Consider the following 14,584-nt stretch of genomic DNA (forward strand, 5'->3'; position numbering starts at 1 on the left):
AAATATCAGAACAGGCAAATACATAAAGACAGAAAGCATATTAGTTGCCAGGGGCAAGGTGAAGAGAGAAGTGGAGAGTAATTACTAATGGAGACTGGGTTTCTTTTTGGGATGATGAAAATGTTCTGGAATTAGGGTAGTTTACACAACAGTGAATATACTAAAAAACACTTGTTTACTTTAAAAGAATGAATTTTCTGTAGGTGATTATAATAGTAAAAAAGGTAAAAATAATCCATAGTCTAATCTAGTGTTAAACAGATAAGAAATCTATTAAAATATTTAAATGAAATATCAGAAGTTTTGAACATGTGACAAAGAATATACATTTCTGCCAGAAGTCAATATTAGCCTACAACTCAGTTCCCTTAAAAAAGATAACTCTATACCTATATACTAGCAAAAATAGATTAAAAATACAATTTTTCATATACCATGCAAGGTACCTAGGAGTAGATTTTCAACAAATGTATATTACTTTTATGGATAAAATTATAAAAATGTATTAAAAGACATTAAAGAAATGGATATTAAATGGATAGATTTATATACCAAATTTATGATTAGGAGAATTCACTATCATAAAGATAGCAGTCCTCTCCAAATTGACCTATGCAATTTAATAATCAGATTCTAACATACATGAAAAAGACTGGCCAATACAATTATGAACAGTGTAGTAAGACTTCCCTATCATATATTATAGATTATTATAAAGCTATAGTTTCATTAAAGTCAGTTGTAGTAACATGATTTTAGAATAGAACAGTTTAGATAGCCCAGGAACAAACCCTTTTATATTTTGAAATTTAATCTACATCAGAGGTAACAGCAAATCAACAAGAAAAGGATGCAACAAGGATCAGGAAGATCCCCTGGAGAAGGGAATGGCTACCCACTCCAGTATTCTTGCCTGGAGAATTCCCTGGACAGAGGAGCCTGGAGGGCTACAGTCCATGTGGTCACAAGAGTCAGACACAACTGAGCGACTAACACTTTCATGCTACTACTTTCACATGGAAGAAGCTGGAAATGTGTATGTGCATTTTTAGTGATCACAATGACCAGAGTTGCTACAGGTATTTAACAGGCAGAGATGATGAATACTAAACATCCTGCTATATATATGGGACACTTCTGTATAGCTATATCCAAAATGCCAAAAATGCCCTTGCTTAGAAATCCTGAACTAGTCAGTAAATGGTGCTGAAACAATTCATTATCCACATAGAAAAATTAAAATTATGTTCCTTCTATATGAATGTACAAAAAAACCATTCCAGGGGATTAAAGACCTAAGTGTGGAAGAATTTGTGAACATTACAAAAGCCACTTATCAGGAAAAGATATTTGCAATACATTTAACAAAGAATTAGTGTATTAGTCATGAACTGCACTTAGTTACTATTAACAAGAACAATAATAGTGGCTTAAACAAAAGTTTATTTTTCTCTCATGAAAAAATTAATCTACAGGTAGGCATTAAAAGCTGATATGGTGGCTCAGCTGATACGGTAGCCCCATGGCTATCAAGAATTCAGTTTCTTCTATCATTTCCATCCTCAGTGATGCTTTATGGTTCAAAATGGCTGTTTTTACCTTTAGCCATAGGTCCATGTTCCAGGCAACAATTAGGAGAAAGGGGATAAATGGAAATAATGGCATTCCAGAAAGCCCCATCTCCTGACTTACTGTACAATTCATTAGCTACCTCCACCTGTAACAGCAGTTGGTAAATAAGTTTTCAACTGGGTACAATACCAAAAGTTCTGTAGTTCTATAGGGTGAAGGGACACAATACAGCTTCCTAAGAGTCTCTGTTAAAAGTATTTAGAGTAGGGGTCAGCAAACTATGACCAGTGGGATAAATCCAGCCCACAATCTGTTTTCTAATAACATTTTATTGGACTTCTGTCATGCCCATTTATTTATACACTGCCTATGGCTGCCTTCTCAGTGAGCACTGAGGGTCCTGACAGTCTGCAAAACCTGAAATATTTACTCTTTAGTCCTTAAGAGAAAAAGTATACCTTCCTTATAGCTCAGCTGGTAAAGAATCCACCTGCAATGCAGAAGACCCTGGTTCAATCCCTGGGTTGGGAAGATCCCCTGGAGAAGGGAAAGGCTACCCACTCCAGTATTCTGGCCTGGAGAATTCCACAGACTGTATAGTCCATGAGGTCGCAAAGAGTTGGACACAACTGAGAGACTTTCACTTTCACCACACCTAATCTAAAAGATAAAGAACTCCTACTAATTAATATTATTAATTAGTAATAGAATAGAAAATGATAAATTAAAAAATAAGTGAGTATGAAACATAAATAGGCAATTCACAGACTACAAATATACGCAATATCATGTATGCACTGTCCAAAGAATTCTAAGCAAAAGTAGCCAGATATAACTATTAATACATACTATAGGATTCCATTTATATGAAGGGCAAGAAGAAGAAAACCTGGTGATAGAGATCAGAATAGTGGTTATCTTTGGGATTGGGAGAGGGCATCGAGGAGCCTTGTGGGAGCTGACTGTCTATATCTTGGTCGGTGTACTGTTTTCATACACACACACGTGCATGCATGCACACCCAATACATAAGTTATGCAATTTTCTATAAGTTGTATAATTTTTTTTTCCTCATCAACCCCACTGCATCAGATACCCTTTAAAAAAAAACTAAGGGACTTCCCTGACAGTCCAGTGATTAAGACTTTGCCTTTCAATGCTGGGGGTATGGGTTTTGGGGAGCTAAGATCCCACATGCCTTGTGGCCAAAAAAACAAAAACATTAAACAGAATAAAAATACCTATTGCATCAAGGTGATAAACATGCATAAAATTTGTCTTTTAAATTTTCTCTGAAGGTTGCTGGTCTTAAATACAATGGGAGATAGTCATGAATGAATAAATAAATCTCATCACAACACTCAGTTAATTAATAATAGCTGAATAACATCTTAGGTAAATACCTTTAATCTTTTTTTCTAGTATATATAAGCAAAAATCTATGTAAAATAAAATTAGAACCACACTACACATATTGTTTTTAATGGGCTTTTTTTCATTTAACAATATATTTTAAACACTTTCCGAGTCTATATGGCTTAGTAGTAACTTTCAAAAACATTTTAAACAACAAGGTAATATTAGTAGTGGAGAGACACATTAGTGGACTGAGCACAGCAAAATAGATCCAGGGTCCAGATCTATACTGACCTGCAGCTGTTTAAGCCAAACACTAAGCATCTTTAAGGATCAACTACTCAGAAGATTGATGCCTTCTTTACAGCTATTTTAAAGGGTAAATAAACAAAGTAGGAGGGACTTTCCCGGTGGTCCAGTGGTTAAGACTCCACACTTCCACTGTTTGATTCTTTGTTGGGGAATTAAGATCCTGCATACCACATGGCGTGGCCAAACAAAACAAAACAAAATAAAAAATGTAGGAGAGGGAAGGCATGAAATATACTGACCAAACTGACAAATCCTAACTCCCAGAAGAGTCACACAAGCACTCCATTAGACCAGTAACATAAAACTCACACCATATCCCCAGGAGAAGTCTGAGCTGCCCTCAGTAGAGATCCCTGTGCTTGTATAACTTGGAAAAGCAGATGTTGAATTTCCAGTGTCAGCTGATGTAAAAGGTGATTCTTGTGTGATGTCAGATTCACTAAATGCACAAGTGGGAAGGAAAAGAGAAAACAGAAAAATTCTTATATTTCCTCAAGTTTCTGTAGCATTAACTACTCAGCAATCTTTTAGGTGATAGGCATTTGTACAAATACATCCAGAGAGACAAAAATAAATGAAGAATTTGAAATGTAAGCATCACAGTAAAGTCTGACCTAATTCCTACAGAATTGATGGCAGCCATTCTAAATAATTCTCGTCTTAGTTTACAATTAATATTTTTTAACACTTCACTTATAACATCTGCCCTCAAGAAACTGAAGACATTTCAGAAATACTAGGAATAATATGTGAACTTGTACGCCACTTCTGGTTTACTAAGCACTTTCACAGACATTAACTGCATTTTATCCTCACAGCAATCTGGTGATGTAAAACTCACCAGTACATCTAGTGATGTACTTTAAGACAAAAACCCTTGCAATTTAGTACTAGATTTTGAAACAAGGTTTTATGACTATAATTTTTGTATGATACCACAATTGCTTTTCAGAACCCTCTGTGAAGTTACCATCTCCTCTGTCCTATTTCTTAAAATAATAATTGCAGCTAATATTTACTCTGCGTTTACTATATTTTATCTCATTTATATTCACTACACCCTTTAAGGGATACTATTACCAGGTAAATAACTTGCCCAATACTATTCAGCTAATAGGTGGCAAAACCAAGATTAAAAATCAGGTCTGTTTGGATTCCTCCTGAGTTTCTGCTATTAACTACCTCATAATACTGTTTTTCAAAGATTACAAAAATAAGTATGTTTCCACTAGTTGTTCCAGAATGGAAGTTGAATAGTATTGAAAAATGTGACAAAAATTCTTTTGTTTCATTAGTACAAGGCTTGATACCAATCCTAAGGCAAAAAGCCCAAAACTTTTGCCATTATCAAGTGCAATAAGCAAACAGTACACTTTGTGTCATTACCTTTGGGAACTTAGGTCTTTTTCATGGCTGTCATTGGTAGAGGAAATTTCATCCAGTTGCTCAGGAAGAGGATGATGATTAAGAGCATGTTTTGTTATTCTTTTCCTGTGAAATGGAAAAACAGTTATATTTTTTGTAAAGAAAAAAATATATACTTTTCAGTAACTTGATCTACAAGTTAAGTCACCTACTTCTTGCTGTTCAGGAACTATCCAATGCAATAGCCATTAGCCACTAGGAGTTAAAATGTGGTCAGCTGGAAATGCTGCTGCTGCTGCTGCTGCTAAGTCACTTCAGTTGTGTCCGACTCTGTGCGACCCCAGAGACGGCAGCCCACCAGGCTCCCCGTCCCTGAGATTCTCCAGGCAAGAACACTGGAGTGGGTTGCCATTTCCTTCTCCAGTGCATGAAAGTGAAAAGGGAAAGTGAAGTCGCTCAGTAAAACACACAGAATTTTGAAGTCTTAGTACAACAAGAATGTACCACTAATTATTTCATTTTGGTTACATGTTAAAACGATAATATTCCGGATATACAGGGGTTAAACAAAATATATTAAAACTTATTTCACTGCAAATTGAAAACATAATAAGGTATAAAACATACTTATTAGAACAGCTAAGATAAAATACAGTGATAACACTAAATGCAGGCAAAGATATGGAGAAACTGGATTTCTCATACATTGCTGGTAGGAATGTAAAATGGTACAACCACTCTGGAATAATTTCAAAGTTTCTTATAAAACTAAATGCATGCATTTATCATAAGACCTACCCATTGCACTCTTGGGTATTTAATCCCAGAGAAATGAAAATTTATGTTCACACAAAATCTGTACACAAACATTCAGAGCAGCTTTATTTATAATTGGAAAAAAATTAGAAGAACTGAAATGTCCTTGCACAGGGGAATAATTAAACTTTGGTATCTCTACACACATAGTGGAATATGATTAGCAATAAAAAGGAGTGAACTGATACATGCAACAACTTGGATGGATTGCAAAGGCATCATACTTACTGAAAAAAGCCAATCTCTAAAGGTTACATATACTATATGATTCTGTTTATATTACACTCACAAATGAGAAAAATAGAGAGGTGAAGAAAAGATTAGTGGTTCCAGGGTATGGAGAAAGGAATGGAAGTGACTAAAAAGGGGTATATAAGGATGTTCCTTGGTGGTGATAGAACAGCGCTGTATCTTGATTGCACTGGTGGTTTAATAAATATACAAAGGAGACCAAATTGCAAAGAACTATGTATACATACACATACACAAAAGAGTGGATATAAAAATTGATGAAAACTGGGTAAGGTTTGCAGTCTGCTTAACAGTACTGTACCAATGTCAGTTTCACGGCTTTGAAAGCTACATAAGTTGTCATCATTGGGGGAATCTGAGTGAAGGGTTCATGGGACTCTATGCACTATTTTTGTAACTTCCTGTAAGTCCACAGTTACTTTAAAAGATTAAAAAGTTAATTTCACCTGTTTCTACTATTTTTTAACGTATCTGAAAATTTTAAGTTACGTGTTTTGTATTATATTTCTATTGAACCGTGCTGTTCTAGAGAGTTCAACATGTGCATTAGAATAAACTATGAAAAAAGTGGAAGTGTTAGTTGCTTCAGTTGTGTCTGACTCTTCGTGACCCTATAGACTGTAGCCCGTCAGGCTCCTCTGTCCATGGATTCTCCAGGCAAGAATACTGGAGTGGGTAGCCACTCCCTTCTCCAGGGGATCTTCCTGACCCAGGGGTCGAACCTGGGTCTCCCACACTGCAAGTAGATTCTTTACCACCTGAGCCACTAGGGAAGCCTCAGAATAAACTATGGGGTCAATTATTGTATGTTCCAGTCCTAATTATCTATAGTAGACTTTCTTTCCCCACAAAATCCTATAGTCAAATAACTTGATGGGTTAAAGTTACACAGGTTTATTTACAATAGGTTTTCCCAGGGCTTTTAATATGGAAATGTGTATTATAAATGTAATACTCTTGTTTCACAAGAAAGGAAAGTGAGGTACTGAAGGATTAAGTGACTTGCTTAAGGTCATATGGCTAGTAAGTGATGGAGCCAGGATTCAAATCCAGATAGTCTGAGGCTGCTCAGAGCAGATGAATAGTTTGAGATTTTAATAAATTGTACCATTTTTGTATATAAAGGCCTACTCAGCAGAGCTTGTACTTTAAATTATTTCTCAAATGGTGGAGCTGAATTAGTGGAGAGCTTTTTTCTTCTCTCATTCAATGATCTTATAACCAAAAGCTTGTCTTTGAAACAGTGGTGGTGATCAGAAATGTGGATTCCAGCGATGAAATAGAAACTTAAGATATATTTTAGTCTGTCAGAGAAATTTGGTTATGAAGTAACAATCAGATAATACCAAAGATATATTAACTTTGATCATAGATTTATGGTTATTAAATAAGAAAATGTATATAATTTTTAGAAATGCATAATGAAGCATATGGGGTGAAATGATAATGTCTGGGGTTTTCCAATATTTCATGGATGACAGGCTGAAAAATATACAGATGAAATATGAAGCAAATATACTAAAATTTTGATAACTGTTTTAATGTAGGTCATTATATTATCCACTATACAATTATGCTTGAGATTTATCATTTTAAAAATGTTAAGCTGTATGCTTACGCCAAAATCTTTTTAATATCTATAATTTGTAACTATTAGAAAACTAAAGTTAGTTCTTCAAAGCAAATTATCATTATAACACCAAAAGGGAAAAGTACCTTTAATATACTGTTATTTAAATGCATATAATCTTCATTATTGTCATTATTCACACTATTCTGACACTTCTAGAGAATCATCTTTTGGGAGAGTTATCTTTAGGGAGTATGAAATCAACAATAGAGAACAAGTAACATAACCAAGCGGTTCAGTGGTAAAGAATCTGCTTGCCAAGGCAGAGAAAGCAGGTTCTATCCCTGGGTCAGGAAGATCCCCTGGAGAAGGAAATGGCAACCCACTCCAGTATTCTTGCCTGGGACATCCCATGTTCAGAGGAGCCTGGTGGGCTACAGTCCATGGGGTCACAAAAGAGTCAGGCGACTAAACAACAACATCATAACCATTCTGGGTCAATAATACCGGTCCAATAAATGCAATCAACAATTTTTTTCCATAAATGATACTTTTTTTCACTCTCATAATGGTCAGAATTAATTATAAAAGCAGGTTTTTGGCTAAGCCCTGCTCCCTAGATTGGGAAATGACTTTCTTCTTCCTAGTTCCTAAAAAGCTTAACTGAGTTGCTTCTGTGTTCTATCCTATTATTTAATAGATAACAAGCTTCTGAAAGGCAAAGAAAGATCATAGACTGATTTTCTTTGTATGGCTATTGTACCAAATAGAGGTGGGAAGGGACAAGGAAATTACCACTTACTGAGGACCTACTATGTGTCAAGCTCTATGCCATCACTTTTAGATAAGGTCTTAGCCTATATTGCAGAAGTGAAAGCTCAAAAATTTAGTAATTTGCCTACAATTAATAAGGCTAGAAAAGAGTCTAAACACAAACCCAGATGTAACTGAAAATACCATGCCTGTTATTACTCTGTATAGGTAATAGTTAATAAATGTATGGTTGTTAAAATTACAGTTCCGTGGAAGAAAAAAAATTGGTATTTGGGGTTGAAAAGCCCAAGCTCAAAACCTATTGGTTATATAATCTTAAGGTATGTACCTTTCTTATATTTCATCTGCTGAAAAACTTAAGATAATCATACTCATCTTACAGAGTTGTCACAAGAATGAAGATGTGAAAGTATTTTTGAAAGTATAGTGAAAGTGAAATCACTCAGTCCTGTCCGACTCTTTGCAACCCCATGGACTGTAGCCTACCAAGCTCCTCCATCCATGGGATTTTCCAGGCAAGAGTACTGGAGTGGGTTGCCATTTCCTTTGTATCTTCCCGACCCAGAGATCGAACCCAGGTCTCCCTCATTGTAAGCAAGACACTTTACCGTCTGAGCCACCAGGGAAGTCTAAAGTATTAACAAATGTATGACATTATCATTACTTCCTAAATTACAACATTTCACTAGGGGTGGGAGGTGGGTCTTTAAGCCAGAAATATTTGCTCTCTGGGCTTCCCTGGTGGCTCAGACGGTAAAGAATCTGCCTGCAATATGGGAAACCCAGGTTCCATCCCTGCATCAGGAAGATCCCTTGGAGGAGGGCATGGCAACCCACTCCGGTATTCTTGCCTGGAAAAATCCCATAGACCGAGGAGCCTCTATGGTGATCCAGAGAGTATCTAAGAGTTGGAAAAGACTGAAGTGACTTAGCACACAGCACACTTGCTCTCTAAAGTCTCAAAAGCAAAACTGATTCTCAAGGATTCTGACACTAAGTTGCAGAGGTGGGGAGGCAGTTATGTGTAATGGTTATCCCCACAAGCTTCAAAATCAGACAACAGGTTTATATTTCAGTTCCACCACCTTCTGGCCGTGTGATCTCTGGCATGCTACAACCTTTAAACCTGAGATCTTTATCTGTGCAAAATAATAATAGTTCCTATCTGGTATCCTTATTGATAAGAGTTGTGAGCTAATGCATATAAGTAGCTTTGCATTGCGGTTGGCACCAGACGTATTCAACTGTCTTGTAGCATTCAGCTATTAACAGCTTCACTAGTTGTCAATGGCCATTGACACTGGGGCATGAGACACGTGGAAACTACAAAATGCCTTAGGAAACCAAGTCCCTAAGCTCAAGAAGTGCAGGCCAAACAGACCAAGTTTCTGGGACAGCACAAGTAACATGCCCTTATTAGCGGGAGAAGGAAACAGAAGGGCCAACGTCCGGCAAAGCTGGTAGGAGAAAATTACAAAGATTTTCTTTTCCCTCACCCTGGGAAAGGTAAAAGGAGTAAGGGACTGGGCAGGAAGGGTCCCCAGCGCGCCTGCGACCCTCCTCGGCACCCCCCGGCCCTGGCTGGAGTAGCTGAGCAGTTCACTCACAACTCCAAGTTCTGTGGCACCGCCTTCCTAGTGTATCTGGAGGTCATCCTCCTCTTCCTCCTCAGCCTCGGCGGGGGCGGACAAGCCAGGGTGGGGGCCTCCAAGCCTGGCCCTCGCGCCCGCTCCGGCTCGGCCCCCTCCCGCCACCTTCCGGCCCCGTCACGCCCCGTTTCCTAGACTCCAGATCGCCACTTTCCCAGGGTCCCCACCTCCCTAGTCTTCCGGCTTGCCTGTGGGGGCGGAAATGACGATATCACAGGAGCACTCGCCTAATGTTTCCGCCGACGTGCATCGGGACGACGGCCTGGGGTTCCGAGGCTGAGTCGTTTCTGACTTTCGGAGTTTCCTCTGGTTCTGGTTCCAGACGAACGTGTGGACCCATCCTGGGCCAGGCTGTGTCTACTGCTGGCAGTTCCCCACCAGCTCACTAGGTAGGAGAGACGGCTAAGGAAAGGTGCTGCAACAAAGACTTGCCTAAGAGGCCCAGGCCCAGAACGGTAAGCGGAATTTGCTTCATTTTGTTGGGTGAAGGACAGAGCCTAGTCTGAGTAAAGAGCCCCTAGACTCCAAGCCAGGCCTCTGGTGCTTGGTTGCTCCTCTTGCTATGCTCCCAGTTTTCTCATATATACAGTGTGGAGTTAGCCTTCGTGGTCCCAAAAGTCCCTTCTAGCCCTGTCACTAGAGGACTTCCCTGGTGCCTCAGACTGTAAAGCGTCTGCCTACAATGCTGGAGACCCGAGTTCAATCCCTGGGTTGGGAAGATCTCCTGGGAAGGAAATGGCAACCCACTCCAGTATTCTTGCCTGGAAAATCCCATGGACGGAGGAGCCTACAGTTCATGGGGTTGCAAAGAATCGGACACGACTGAAAGACTTCACTTCAGCCCTGTCACGAAATTCTTCATAATAAGGCTTTTCTGGTGACTCAGATAGTAAAGAATCTGTCTGCAGTGGGACAGGCCCGGGTTCGATCCCTGGATCGGGAAGATCCCCTGGAGAAGGAAATGGCGACCCACTCCAGTATTCTTGCCTGGAGAATCCCATGAATTCCCAATCCATAGGGTCGCAAAGAATCGGACACGACTGAAGCGACTTAGCACGCAGGCACTTGGGTTAAAAGGCCAAATGATAATTTGGACGGTCTGTAGTGAAAGAATGTCTGGATAGAAGACGCAAGTTCCTTTGGACCTCATTTTACTAATCCGTTAGAAAAACAAGTCTGAAAATAGAATTGCAGCCGTAAAGTGGACGATCCAGCGCAGTTTTTTCTTTTACCAAGCCTCTGCTGCTGCTGCTGCTGCTGCTAAGTCGCTTCAGTCCTGTCCGACTCTGTGCGACCCCATAGACGGCAGCCCACTAGGCTCCTCCATCCGTGGGATTTTCCAGCAAGAGTACTGGAGTGGGTTGCCGTTGTCTTCTCCGTACCAAGCCTCTCCTGGCTATAGTAGTGAACTAGTACTTTTGTATGTAAGCGAAACCTTTAGAAAATAGTTATTCACCACCTCCTAATATCCCAGAGCTATACCCTCTGAAACCTGAAAAGGGGGAAAATTTAGAACAGATAGTTGTAGGATCAAGAGCCATGGGCAGATTATTTGGGGGTGAAATGATAGGAATGAATGTTTTGTAGTTTTGAATTCCTCTATCCCACACAATGGGAAAGATTTAAATTCTGCAGAGGAAGGAGATTGTGCTTAAGAACATTTAAATATTAAAAATTTAACTAGGGAAGGATTATAGAGATGATAGGTAACAGTCTTATTCTCCAATTAAGGGAAAAGCCACAGAAAGGGAAAATGAAATGCCCAGAACACAACTGGGACTTTTGGCAGACCTGGGACTTTTGATAGTGTTTCAAAAGATGTTATTGCAATGTTTCCAAAAGTGTGTTTTACACACCACTGATAATGCAAGGGCAAACATTTTTTATTTTATTCTTAATGCTTATTTATTAGTTTGGGAATGTGGTAGTGGATTTCCATGTATTGTATATTAAAAATTCTTTTAATATAATTATAAGTATAAAGCTATCATTAAAAGAATATTAAATAAGTGTTACCATAGTTGGTATGTGGTCAATGCAAAAATCATGATGATGGTATGTGAATCATTGAATTTGGGGAAACAATGTTAATGGAATTGCCTAGCATAGTTCAGGGACTAGGATATTACTTCCACATTATTCTATATGGCTTATGTTATTGAAACTTTAAATGTAACTTTCAAAGAAGAATGGAGGAAAATATGAAGTTTGCTACAGTGGAAGACACCGTGGAGTATCGCCTGTTCCTGATACCAGATAAACCAGGGGACCCAGAAGAACACAGAGAGGTCCTTCAAAAGTGTATTGAGAGGATAATGACCCAGTTTGCACCTATGCTGGGCCCCTATATCTGGCAGAATCAGCCTTTCAATCTCAAATATAAACCTGGGAAAGGTAAGGTTCTTTTGCTTATTTTGCTTTGATACATGTGACTCTTGATGTCATTCTGACACCAGTGATGTGTAATAGTCCACAGTTCATTCAGTGTTGTCAGGAGATTTATATCCTGAACTTTTATGGTATTTGCCGAAATTCAGTTAAGCTCTTGAACTTAAAAAATTTTTTTAAAAATTCATGTTGATGAAAGCTTTCTAACAGTCATTATCTTAGGAATCAATATATACTCAACATTATCAAGCCATGGCTTTTCTTTTGAACTTTACTATGCCATCATATATCTAGGTACCTACACTAAACAAGTTCAGGCTGGCTTCTTTAACCATAGTTCTTTCAGCTGTTACTCTGTATTCCTCAGTCTTGATGGTGTGCTTACTAGGCTGCCTTGTTTCAAATAGTTGTTTTGCTAAGGGTGTAAGAGTGGCTCTGCTTGGCTTATAAAGAGAAATGATTGAGCTAAGTAACCACTATTTTCCACACAGAAGCATTTTGTCATTCCTTCACTGCTTCCCTGTATTGTCAGTGCTTGAGGTCTGACCTGTGGCCAAATAACGGCACTTTGTCATTTCATTTCTTATAACTTTACTAAAAGGAGTCATGGATAACTTACCAAGGCTCTACTAATACAACAACAACTTCTGTGGGGTCTTATTTCATATCAGGAGCCTGACATCTTGTGATTCCTTCATTCTGGCTCATTTTAGTGCTTCTCTGTTACCTTTTGGCTGCTGCTGCTGCTGCTAAGTCGCTCAGTCGTGTCCAACTCTGTGCGACCCCATGGACTGCAGCCCACCAGGCTCCCCCGTCCCTGGGATTCTCCAGGCAAGAACACTGGAGTGGGTTGCCATTTCCTTCTCCAATGCATGAAAGTGAAAAGTGAAAGTGAAGTCACTCAGTCGTGTCCGACTCTTAGCGACCCCATGGGCTGCACCCTACCAGGCTCCTCCGTCCATGGGATTTTCCAGGCAAGAGTACTGGAGTGGGGTGCCATCGCCTTCTCTGACCTTTTGGCTAGCAGTTGCCAAATGTAAAACGTTAATTTTATTGAATGCCTTATCACTGATACGTGTGATACTTATTGGCAAGAACACTGTCCCATTAGCATAACACAGCCAAAACCAATTCCCTATCTTTTTTGTCAAAAATAATTTTTACACAGTGTTTTCTTGTCTTGCTTAATCGTATTACTATCCACCTAGTAGTCAAGCTTGTTAGTAATTTAAAATCATCCTCAAATCCTCACTTCACCATGTTCCACAGGCACTAAATCCTACTGTTATTACCCCTGAAATCTGACCCTTTCTCACATCTCTTTGGCTACAGTCTAGGCCCTCTTCATCTGGAAGACTACAGTGGCCCCCTAACTAATCTCTCTGGTCCCAATGTCTCCAGTTCCTGACAGAGTTGACAGTTACCTTTGTAAAACGAATCTGATCATGTCACTCTCCTAACACCGTGCAACTGTTCTGCATTGCTTCTGGATGAAATTAAAATTGAAGTTTTAATATGTAAAGTGAAAGTCACTCAGTCATGTCCGACTCTGTGACCGCATGGACTATACAGTCCATGGAATTCTCCAGGCCAGAGAATTCTCCAGTGGGTAGCCTTTCCGTTCTCCAGAGGATCTTCCCAACCCAGGGATTGAACCCAGGTCTCCCTCATTGCAGGAGGATTCTTTACCAGCTGAGCCACAAGGGAAGCCCTTAATATGTAAGGTAGATAAAAATGAAGGCACTCTAACTGGAGCTTCTCTAGCTGAAGAAACTTGGGAGATCTGGAGTAGGGAGAGGAGTTGGTTGGGCAGTTTGTCCCACCTGTGTGGCGCTTTTTTTGCCATGGCAACTCTTGAGACACTCCACAGTACACTTGTTTGACCTTCATTCTGTTAATATGGTATATTACGTCAGTTGATTTTCCTGTGTCAAATCATCTTGCATTCTAGGAATAAATCTCAGTTGGTCATGGTGTACAATCCTTTTAACATGTTGTTGAATTAGTTTGCAAGTGTTTTGTTGGCTCATGCTGGCCTCATAAAATAAGTTTGGGAATGTTTCCTCCTCTTCAGTGTTTTTTTTTATTATTATTATGTTAATTCTTCTTCAAATGTTTGGTAGAGTTTTCCAGTGAAGTCATCTAGTCCTGGGCTTTTCTTTGTTGAGAAGTTTCTGATTATTAATTCACTTTCCTTACTTTTATAGATATGTACAGGTTTTCTACTTCTGTGTGTTCCAGCCTTGATAAGTTGTATATTTCCAGAAATTTATGCATTTCTTCTAAGTTATCCAGTGTGTTGGTATACAGTTGTTCATTGTGTTTTCTTATAATTCTTATTTCTGTGGCATAGGTTGTGATATTCCCTCTTTCATTTCTGATTTTAGCTATTTGAGTCAGTTTTACTTAATCTAATGTTTTGTCAATTTTGTTGATCTTTTAAACAAACCAACTCAGTTTAGTTGATTTTTTAAAATATTGTTTTCCTATTCTTTATTTCATTGATCTCTGCTCTAATCTTCATTATTTC

At 38.8% G+C, this 14,584-nt stretch overlaps 2 protein-coding genes across 29 annotated transcripts in view; one reads left to right on the forward strand and one right to left on the reverse strand.

The window, feature by feature from the left end:
• Window positions 1-9,858, reverse strand: part of FAM149B1 (family with sequence similarity 149 member B1) — a 53,626-nt gene extending 43,768 nt beyond the window's left edge. For 15 of the 21 annotated variants that reach the window (XR_015156820.1, XR_015156819.1, XR_015156821.1 and 12 more), the window contains exons 1-3: window positions 9,625-9,858; window positions 4,627-4,731; window positions 3,550-3,679 (exon numbers count right to left, since the gene is read on the reverse strand). Coding sequence is in view for 8 of the 21 variants with exons in the window: in XM_086382049.1 (XP_086238175.1) it covers window positions 3,550-3,679; window positions 4,627-4,731; window positions 9,625-9,671 (282 nt within the window). In the remaining 13 variants the exon portion in view is untranslated. Of the gene's footprint in view, window positions 1-3,549; window positions 3,680-4,626; window positions 4,732-4,817; window positions 6,383-9,513 lie in introns of those variants that run through there. The other 6 variants (XR_015156829.1, XM_086382051.1, XM_086382057.1 and 3 more) reach the window with 5 other exon arrangements.
• Window positions 9,859-9,944: 86 nt separating this feature from the next.
• Window positions 9,945-14,584, forward strand: part of ECD (ecdysoneless cell cycle regulator) — a 33,867-nt gene continuing 29,227 nt past the window's right edge. For 5 of the 8 annotated variants that reach the window (XR_015156816.1, XR_015156815.1, XM_086382042.1 and 2 more), the window contains exons 1-2: window positions 9,945-10,121; window positions 11,852-12,060. Coding sequence is in view for 5 of the 8 variants with exons in the window: in XM_086382042.1 (XP_086238168.1) it covers window positions 11,856-12,060 (205 nt within the window). In the remaining 3 variants the exon portion in view is untranslated. The remainder of the gene's footprint in view (window positions 10,122-11,851; window positions 12,061-14,584) is intronic. The other 3 variants (XR_015156817.1, XM_086382043.1, XM_086382045.1) reach the window with 1 other exon arrangement.

This window comes from Bos grunniens, chromosome 28 (assembly GCF_055505025.1).
Source record: "Bos grunniens cultivar Pamir isolate PY7600 chromosome 28, Bosgru_T2T1.0, whole genome shotgun sequence".
Classification (NCBI taxonomy): Eukaryota; Metazoa; Chordata; class Mammalia; order Artiodactyla; family Bovidae; genus Bos; species Bos grunniens.